Raw genomic sequence first — 10,374 nt, 5'->3', positions numbered from 1 at the left:
ACATAGAAGGTTTACATCTTCAATTTACCTTGTTGAAATTGGTTTCAACATATCTGCGCCTAATAGTATAACGTATTTTTACGCGTTCGTCTTTCCATAAACTCTGTCCTGGGACCTTCCTATTAGAGTTTAGCTCGGTCCCACTAAGCTCCTTTTGGTATAGCGTTAAATTCCCAAATCTGGTGCTATTTGCAAACATATAAAACCTCCATCGTCCCTCATCACCCCAAAGAATCATCTCTTTCTCGTCTTTCCCTTCCCCCCCTTTCTCTTCCAAGCCTCTATCTTCTTTTGCTTTCTTCGTCCTTCTTCGTCCTCATCATCTCTGGGATGCTTTCTTCTATCTTCCTTTTTCATACCCGCTCATCACATCAATTGCCAGCTTCTCATATTCATCAACCACTCTATCTTGCTCTCAGCTTCCTTCCTCTTTTCCCTCTTTTGCTTCAGCAATTCGCAACTCAAAAACCTCTCAAGACTCACCACTACTGTTACCCCTGGTTCTTGCATTACGCGCACAACCCTTCCAATTTCCGTCTTAGCCGGTTTTTCTCGCAAGATTTTACCCACAGCTATCAATCATATCAGCACACGTCCTCCTGATCACCGATCTTTTCATCAAAACGAAGTATCTCTGATGTCTGAATCACAGAGGCGCAGTAATCTCATGACTGCCTAAATTTCGGTGTTACCGAAATGCTGGTGGCTACTTGATCTGATTGAACAGTTCCTCGTTCATTATCATTAGGATTTTCATTGCTTCCTGCATGATGGTCTGTCGTTCAGCTCGGGCGTCAATTTCAAACCGACTAATGTATGCTGGGGCTTATCATCTCAATGCACTTGTCTCATCTTATCTCAAAATAATGTAACTTGGATTCGATTGTATGAAGCGATACATTCTATACTGTACTGAATAGAGCAAAAGATGGAAGAGGCAGCAGTGCCTAGAGAAGGGTCGATTTCGTTTACAGTTGTGCTAAACCAAAGCCGTCATGGTAAGTAGCACAACTTTGAATGTCAGACTTTTCATGCTTTTGCTGCTACCTTGCATGGGAAAAGAAGTTAGCTTTCAGATTGTAAATCACCAACAGGGCAAGCAAGTGCAATCGTCTGGGCAGTGCCTGTTTTCATTGGATATACCGCGTTGTTTCTCGTTGCAGCGCATTATGCATTAGGTAACATGACCGCTCTGTCTGTTGGGAACACTTTCAGCGCGTTGCCTGGGACAGTTTGGCAGCTGGAAAATTGCGAAGTGTATAAAAGCATGCTCAATTCGCCTTCTTTTCAGGATTTTCAGCTCATTTTTTTTTCACATTTTCGGCCTTTGTTTGTCGTGAACTTGAATTATGGCTTTAGTAACTTTCCGTCCACCTCCTGGTATCAACCTCATGCAAAAAAAGGATTTAGAATCTATCCAATTTAGTTCGACGCATCGCAGCCAATATGAGATACCTGAAACTCCTAGATCTGGTGATTCACAAGGTATATCCTTATTCCCTTTCTGTCTAGCAAATCCTGACTTTTGCCTGTCTTTATAGAGAATCCTATGGTGATTGAGGATAATCACGAGAATAAAGCCAAGGATGAACATGAAAGGCTTTGGGAGAATGTGGAGATTCTTGAAGATGATTCAGATGATGAGTCTGCTCCAAAGGACCTTGCTGCAGTGCTTGCTAGGACTGGATCAAAGCTAACTCCACCAATTTTGGTGGATTCTGTGGAAGATCTTGCTCAGGTATCAAAGAATCGCAAGGAGCAAGAAAACTTCAATGAAGAGCTTGCTCTTGATGCAGTTCCTACCAGGCCTTCCTTAATTAGTCATGAAGAAGGAGATGACGAAAGGATGATTGTAGCCAAGACCCAGATCAGTAGTAGTGTTACTGCTGAGGATTTACTTTGCAGTCGCCAGCCAGACAAGGAGGAAGCAGGAGAAGATGAGACAATTGAAGCTCAAGAGGAGCAAGCAGCTACTGCTGTACCAATCTCACTACCCCAAAATGACGCGCCAGTAAGGTTAGACTATGTGAAGCGTCTCCCACGTGAGCAGCAAAATCAATACGTTCGGCTCGATGCAATTTCCCAACGAGGTGTGTTTTAAATTCGGAGTTAATCAAGTTGCAAAATCACTCTATTAAAGTCTTTCATCGAATATTTAACTTTTTTGAACAACTTTTTACTCTTTGAAAGAATATTTTGATATTCGTCTATGATACATCTGTATCTCTTTTGATAATGGACAGTAACTTGACTGTTTCAGACTGGTCATGCCCCGTTTTTCTGTTCCATTGAAAGTAAACGTGTTACACCAACCTCCACTCCTATGCTATACAATTTGCAGACTTGTATAAATATTCTAAATTCCATTCAGAGTTATGCGTTGGCGCATGTTCTAAGCAGATAGAAGATTCGATAGATACTACATCATCTGAGAGCTGAGACTGGATTTTTATCATTTGATCTTGAGATTCAGTAGCAAAATCTATCCTTCTACTGGAAAAAATCCACGCAAGATCTACATGCTGCAAACTAGATCTTTGTTCTCGAGCATAGCTTATTGCTTCTGCAATAATTTCAAGTTGATGGCTCGTGATTAGTCTTGTGGAATTCCCTTCATTGAAATTAAAAAGAAAGGTTTTGACACGTCCTGAAAAGAAACTGTGATAGAAATCCACTGGCAGACAACTATCATCGAATATCCAGCCTTGGAGCTCTAGAGTCTCCAATCTGTTAAGGTCTGTAACTTGCATTTGATGTACTGTAGGTATTTCGGAATCCTCAAGTGGGTAAAACACCAAAGTCAGTTTTTGGATTGTGGATCCGATTGGACTAAGTACAGATTGAACGTTTGGAGATGGTCGAAAAGACAAATTGGAACTATTATGCACACCCCACCAACTTAAATCTGTAACACTATCGCATTGCTCAATGAGGTGGTGATAGTCCAAAGGTCCATTGATAGAAAGACTTTTCAATCTTAACCTTCTAGCCGTAGCAAAGTGTATTTGTGGCTCTAGTTGTGATGGAAAATTTATCAAAGGATTCTGGAGATGTATTTCAAGTACACTCAAATTGAAATAAGATTGGAGAAATTTCATAATGGTATTCATGGTTATTCGAGACTCCATTGCAAATTTTAATGCTTGGAGGTTTCGAAATATGCTGAGAGCATGAAGAAGAAGGCTCCAAGGTAGAGATTTATCCAAGTCTGTATCTCGAAATATATCTTCTACTTCTCGCCGCCTTTCAGAAATGTAGTCTAAATCCTCAATTTTACACAAATGTTGAAATAGTGGTTCTGTTTGTGCAAACATCGAGGAAGGAGAGCAATCTTTGGCAATGATATCGAAAGTTGTTTTAATTTGGACACCTTTTAAAAGTTGTCGAAGTGAGATATTTTCATCCAATGAACGACACAACAATGCTGGTGTTGGGCTCAACAATTGCAAGGATGAGCTGAAAGCCATTTGCATTGGTATATATGAAAAAAGATGACGCTGAGCCAGTGGAAGAAGAATTTACTGGTCAAACATAGCGATGATAATATCCAGCGATCGTCTGGGGAAAGATAGAGCTCATGCCCACCGATACGAGTAGTATTTATTACTATTAAGTCAAGAATCTCATTTGGGAGAGAAATTAGGCTGCACATTTTGGACTTCTGTTGTAAATTGAAATTGTCTTCAAATTTTAATCGAGATGTTAATCAAATAGCATATTGTATAGATGTTCTTGATTTCAGTTTAATCCGAAGTCGCATATTCAACCTACCTATAGAATTGCATGAGGCTGCATCGAGGCATTGTTGAGCTAATCCTCTGACCGAATAACATCAATATTTAAGAAAACAAAACCAGCCAAAATACTCAGAATTTCCTTATAATTTCATGTTTGTACACAAGTAAGAAAAAGAGCCACTACAACGGTGCGTTAATTCACTGTCTGTACAACTCTGTCCCATATAGTGCCCACAGTTTTTGACAAGCGCAACGTGTTAAGCATATCACCAACAAGCGGCTTACAAAAGTTGATCATCTGGTCATTCATCATAATGACTGTAATAAAAAAGCGGCAACCTTTGAACATTCTGTTATTTACATTTACTCTCACCGGTGTTACAGATTGAAATCAAAGTTAGTGATTTAGACCGGAAATAAATCACCTTAGAAACCTGGATTTCCAAACTCTCAATTCTTTACTAGCGTTCTCAATAGCTAAATTCGAGTCACCCATTTTCTCCAACTTCTTCCTCATATCTAATTCTTCTCTAAATTCTCAGTGTTATGCCTGGACAGAGTGTATATCTAGAAATGATTGTGATGATGATTAGCGCAATGATTTGGTAATTGCATCGCCTACACTGCTTTTCCAACACAGTATCACTAAGATGAGAGCTCTAATTGAAGCATTTGAATGCCTTGTACATCGTTTTAATAACTGAATCGAGATATTTTAATGATGTTTTGACCCTAGCATGGTAAAATGACGATGGTGTATCGTTAGACTGGCTGTTGTAGTCATATCAGTCTATCAATCACTCTTTTTTGTTAGATCACGGCAAAATTGAAAAGGTGTGCATCAACTAAAGTCGGAAACATTAATAATCTTGCCAAATTTTGGGATGTTACATGTCTGAGAGCATGATTTGCTGCAATATCACTTCAACGAAAACATCCTATATGGAGGCTCAATACTTATATCGACATGAAATATCACTAACGTAGAAGCATACTTTAATCGATATCCAATTTATTTAAAGAGTGTTAACTATTTTGAAAAATACAAAAGCAACCTAACAAACGAGTGTATAAGTCTACATTTCTAAGAGCGCAATATGGCTAAGCCACATTGCAACTTAACACGAAGCATGAAGCATCACTTTGCGGTATTTCCTCCTTTAGATGAACTTCCACCTTGGGACGAATCTCCTTGTTGGTTTTGTTGTTTTTTCAACTCTTTATCTTCTGCCACTAGCTTCGCTTCAGTTTCAGCTACTGCCAATTTGGCAGTTTGTAGATTTCGTAGACGAATTTGTTTTTGTGCAGCACTCTCTCCTGGAGGTACTCGCTCATATTTTGCGACCGCTTCCTGACGTTCTATGTATTGATTTAGCAATTTTTGGTCACGTTGTGATGGTAGTATGCCTGATCCATCCGTTCTTTTCTTTAAAGGCTTAGCAATGATACTTCCATCCCTCTTCAAAATAGAAGAGTTCATGATACTGCCTGGCCCAGACACACTTCCTGTGCTTTGGACAGGAAATGCAGTGGCAGATTGCAAAAAGCCAGTGCTTAGAATAATAGCGAACGCGGAAGCGAATCTCATTGAGATGGCTTAGTTCAAGGAAGTGGAGTTTTTGATAGATTGATAAATAGTGTTTGATTTGAAATGATATGAAATTGGATCTGATTGATAACACCAAAGTCTTGAGGTCTCAAGGGCTTCTATATCCCTTCTCTAGTCTGTACATTACCGTCTTGCCAGATATTTGAAACCAAAAAGCCCATGAAAAGTGATAACATTATAAAACCATGATATGATCATAAAGTTCCATCATGAAACTGCGATGTTTGGCGACTATGAATGCAGGAAGAGCGGCTTTCGAATCATTTCAAAACACCTATGTTAGGAAATATATTGAATGCGGCACAGGAATCTCTGCAACGATATTCCTACTTTTAAATTTTCAGTCGATGATAAAAGTTGCATCATCCAAAGGGACCTTTAGAATGTTGAAACTGTGATATAAGTTGTTAACTTGTTAGGCCACACAAGACCATTGCCGGCAGTTTTCTACTTAAATAACAGTCGAAATACCTCTATAATAATAACCTCAAATAGAACAAAACAATCATTTGGTAGATCATGATTATTTCGCCATTCATTTTTCATGGTTCTTTCTAATCATGTGCTGAAGATAAGCTGAAGACAATTACGATATCGATCAAGACAGACACAAGTAATTTGTTTCAAGTGCAACTAGATAGTTCGCCGCACCTTGGGATTGTTTGTTTGTTTCAATTTCTTGAATGATATCATTAAATGTTTACAGTTTTTTCTGATATTTTAATGTATTGGATGTGAGAGATTACTTCGACATCTTCTGATTGAAACTTTATCCAAACCGAAGGAGAAAATGTTGGTTAGATGGTTTGTTTCCTTTACTTAGCCAATAGAATGTTAATTTAGGTGCTAATTTGTCTATCTTGGTGAAAGATAGGCTACACGAGCATCAAAAATCAGCCCTTTCAGCAACATAACCAACTAAACAACCAACATTAACAGTGGCTGGCACTTAGAAGCCAAGCTCCTTTTCTAAAATGGTTGTTTTGACCACTATTTGTTCACTGACAAATCCGCACGCTAACTAGTGCCGTGACATTTCTCGTAGATGAAATTTAGAAGCCTCCAAAGATCGTGTTTGGCCGTTCATATGTAGGCTATCAAAACGAAAGCGACAGGGTTACCCTGGCAAGCATTCTGTTGGTAAGTGTCAGGGGGCTCTGCCCCAGTTGTTATTATGTTGAGTGCAAAGGCCGCCGAAAAAGACGGCAAATTCCGCCGTTTTGGGAAGCCTTTGTCCCACGACATTGACTTATTCCCATAAGTTCTGTAAACAATAAAACTGTTTAAGAAGTCAAGACTTCTTGTTGCATTTGGGACCCATAGCGATGAAATTCATTTGATGCTATTCTACTTGATTATAGAACCACTGATGAGCAAATGGATCATTATAGATCAACGTTGAGTGCTGTCAGAAGTCACCAAGACAGACGTTTTCATCCGTATATCATTCCAGCGTCCTAAAACTGTTGGTTTTTATCATAGTTTCAATTAAGGACCTCAAAATTATTCATAAGTAATAGACATGTTAATAGAATGATCTTGCAAAAGAGCTTGCTCATGGAGGCACGTCATCTCCTTCACCCATTCATAATCTTACCGTTGTTCCTACACCTTTTCCTTTGCACGATAACCAAACTTTACCAACCATGGCAAACATCTATTTATAATATTCAAATCAACCGTAGCATAATTCTTTGAATACTTTCATAAGACTTTTGATCTTAACTATCATGTTGTTGAACTTCTTACTACCCCACATCATCACCTTCAATCCTCGGAATCATGGAAGGTGTATCACACGATTTTGAATCGGCTGAACAGTTTTGGAATGGTAATAATAAATTCATGCTGAGTGTTGTTGGTGACCTAATTCGATGCTATAGAGCTTGATTATATCCTTGCTCCTCCAGATTTGAATCCTACATCAGCCGATATCGATGATGTTTTACGGCTATACCTAGACTTGTGCATCAAGTTTAGAGGTATTATTTTCATTATTATAAGGATTGATTCTGACTGTACAACAGAGAAATATCTTTCATCGGATGATGATTTGGAAAGGCTAGCTAGACGTCTCCGAGCGTCATCTATCTTCGTGATACATTCAGCATATGTACGCATGCAGTTTATATATTCGTTACTACAGGTAATCACCATTACTTTGTTTGTGTTGGATGAAATGCTAAGATTGATTTTCTAGGATGATGACTTTGCTACAAACTACATTGTTGCTGCTTTCTTACTCTTTCATGGAAGAGGAAATGAAGAAACTTTTGAAGTAATGCAAAAGGAAGATGTTTTCCCTAGATTAGTTGAACTAATACAAAGCTGTGACTCTGAGCCTACATTACATAGATTGTTGTTGGTTCTTATGTATGAAATGGCTCGTATAGTTCCTCTTACATGGGATGATTTAGGTAAGCAATTTGTTTTTTTGGGTGAGCGATTTAACCATGAATAGCATCTGTTAACGATAAATTTGTATTATCACTGTTAGCAGTCATTGAATCAGTATCAGATGATGCAGGAGATCCATATCATTATCCAGTCATACGAGTGCTTCTAGTTCTCAATGAACAGTATATGAATTCAATAAACAATTTTGGTCCTCAAAGTCCACCACTTACAAATAGAGTACTCAAAGCTTTATCTACTCATGCAGCAGTTTACAAAACCTTTGGAGAAAAATGTCATACTACTTTTGAATCGAGAATCAGAAACAAAACTGCAAGTACTTATAATTAAACTTCTTTTCCTCTTATTTGGAACCAAGGCAACAGCAGAATACTTTTATACAAATGATCTTCATGTACTTTTGGATGTCATTCTTCGTAATTTACTTGATCTCCCATCAGATAGGGACTTGTCACCTTCTTCAACAAACTCCAAAGATACAGACATTCCTATAGCACCTATGCAAGCTCTTCGTCATACATATCTTCGAGTGTTACATCCTTTGATGGAGAATTCGCAACTTCGTAGGCCAGGAATGTCATATAAACGAGATGAGATCTTGATTGTTCTTCGGATCGTGGCTGGAGATTCAACTCATGCTGCGGCAACACATTTTGAGCCTGCAGATGAAACTACTCGTCGATTGGTCGATCGTTGTCGAAGTGTGGAATGGCTAGAGTACGAAGCTCCCCAGAGTGAAAGTCCAACAAGTCCTCAGAGTGGCCAGGAAAAGTCTCAAGAACTTCCTCAGATAGTGATTCAAGATACAAAGAGTAAAAAGAAGAGAGGGCCTCCTCCTAAACCACCTCCAGCAAGAGGTTCAAATAGATTGATCAAGCATCTCAGTGGTGGTGGACAACCTGAAATGGCCAAGAAAATGCTGGGAATGAGTTTGGAAGAAGGAGGGATGAGTAATTTGAGCATAGCAGAAGTTGCTAAACAAGATTCTAAACCTGGTATGGTGACTCCTAGCAGAGGACTGAATGGTCCTGTAGATACAAGTGAAGCTGATGGCACTTAATTGTGTTCATAATCAAATCAAACTTGATCTATCTCTCAGTCTTCGTCTTGTTTGTGTGAACTATTTTCATCAGTAGTTCCAACTGATTTATCTTCGTCTTCATCATCTTCATCATCACCAACAACCATTTTTCTGTTCTTTTCCACTATTTCATTACATTTATCAAGCAAACTTTGACTGCCCTTGGGCATTCCCCAAGCTTTTAAAGTTTTTTGAACAATTTCCCATTCATTAAGAGCAGCATCATCATGACCTGAACTGAAATGCTTTTTAAGTCTATTGGGTGTGTCTAGGATCCATTGAACCCTTTTTACATGCTTTAGATTGGCTTTGGTAGTCATACCTTCAGCTCCAACTGAATTCAAGGGTCCTGCTAATTCTGTAGCAGTTTTGGCTATATGTGATATGGTAGGATCTAGAGTTTCCGTTGCTGGTGTCAAAGGATCCATATGTGTTCTCATCTTTTTGATCGTATCAGTAGCGGCAATGAGCTTGGAATAATTGTCGTAAACCAAAGCCTTTCTTTCTCCATCCAATGTCTTTATGCTACCCAATAGATCACTTTCCATAGCTAAGAGTCCCCCAAGGTTTTCTGCCTCTAGAACGGCCTTGATATGTGCACCGGCATCAAAACTTGGAGCATCCAAGGCACGTAAACGTCCTCCTCTAGGCCTTGAACCTTCATCATCGTCTCCTAATACTGGTGATCCACGTCCATTCCGAGATTGCGGATCTACCGAGCTACCTCGACTCGACTCTTCTGCAACCTGCTGACCTTTGAGACCGTAGTAGTCACGCAAAGCAGCTCTGTTGCGACGAGGAGCTGAAACGGAAGTGCGGGCGTGTGAGTCGATGGAGGTGCGGGTTGAGGGAGGGTTGCTGGATATGCCACCTTGTTGGGAGACGGAATGGCGAGGTGTTTCCATTTCTACGGTTCGAAGTGACGATCACACTAAGTAAAAATGTGAAATCCGCGGTTCACAATAACTTGGGAAGGTTATTATTGTATGTATGATCATTGCAACGAGGTTGAGAGCTGACGCACGGACAAAAAGGTTGACATTTCCCTCCTAAAAGAGTTTAGGGAGGCTGAAAATGGCTGAAATATCACTGTTTTTGGTGATTTAGGCATAAATCTAGGTAAACTATTGAGTAGAAAGGACAAATATTCATCGCGTGGAACGCGTTCAATCGTCTAATTGATTTAGGCCAGGTGATATAAATCTAGCAACAATGCTGGGAACTTTTGTGAAATCATACATTCTTCCGCACATAGCTCAATCAAACAACATAGAACACCAAGTTTTTGGATAGTACTGTGAGTATTAGGTTCGTGTGTTAGAATGTATAGAATCTACGCAAATGTGCAGTATGTAGTTTGAGCAGTGAAAGACACAGCCGCTATCATTACTCTGCACGAGTTTCAACCTTCAGAGGCTTGTTTTACTATATGTCTAACCTTCTCTCCGAATTCATCACTGATCAATTGCGTTATGTACCAAGACCAAGAATCGTCACAAAAGATCACTCAAGTGACATGGCTAATTTCACAA

The 10,374-nt window shown here is 39.3% G+C and overlaps 2 protein-coding genes across 2 annotated transcripts; one reads left to right on the top strand and one right to left on the bottom strand.

Annotated features, from left to right (window-relative positions):
- Positions 1-7,128: 7,128 nt before the first annotated feature.
- Positions 7,129-8,821, top strand: LOC147878082 (protein LDB17-like). The gene is given in 5 exon segments (XM_087372435.1): positions 7,129-7,177; positions 7,374-7,459; positions 7,547-7,763; positions 7,808-8,031; positions 8,033-8,821. Coding segments are annotated over 5 exon segments (1,365 nt in total).
- A 35-nt stretch (positions 8,822-8,856) lies between these two features.
- Positions 8,857-9,747, bottom strand: LOC147878081 (uncharacterized). The gene has a single exon (XM_087372434.1). The coding sequence runs from the start codon at positions 9,745-9,747 to the stop codon at positions 8,857-8,859; it is 891 nt and encodes a 296-aa protein (XP_087228560.1).
- Between the last annotated feature and the right edge of the window lie 627 nt (positions 9,748-10,374).

Source organism: Dipteris shenzhenensis, unplaced genomic scaffold, assembly GCF_047967505.1.
Source record: "Dipteris shenzhenensis isolate YYH24624 ecotype China unplaced genomic scaffold, Dip_SZ_1.0 scaf0578, whole genome shotgun sequence".
Taxonomy (NCBI): Eukaryota; Viridiplantae; Streptophyta; class Polypodiopsida; order Gleicheniales; family Dipteridaceae; genus Dipteris; species Dipteris shenzhenensis.
The sequence above is the reverse complement of the archived record's forward strand: the minus strand, read 5'-3'. Positions and strand labels throughout refer to the sequence as shown.

Excerpts from the sequence above, each read along its gene's own strand:
- LOC147878081 (XM_087372434.1), bottom strand. The coding sequence starts at position 9,747 with ATGGAAACACCTCGCCATTCCGTCTCCCAACAAGGTGGCATATCCAGC.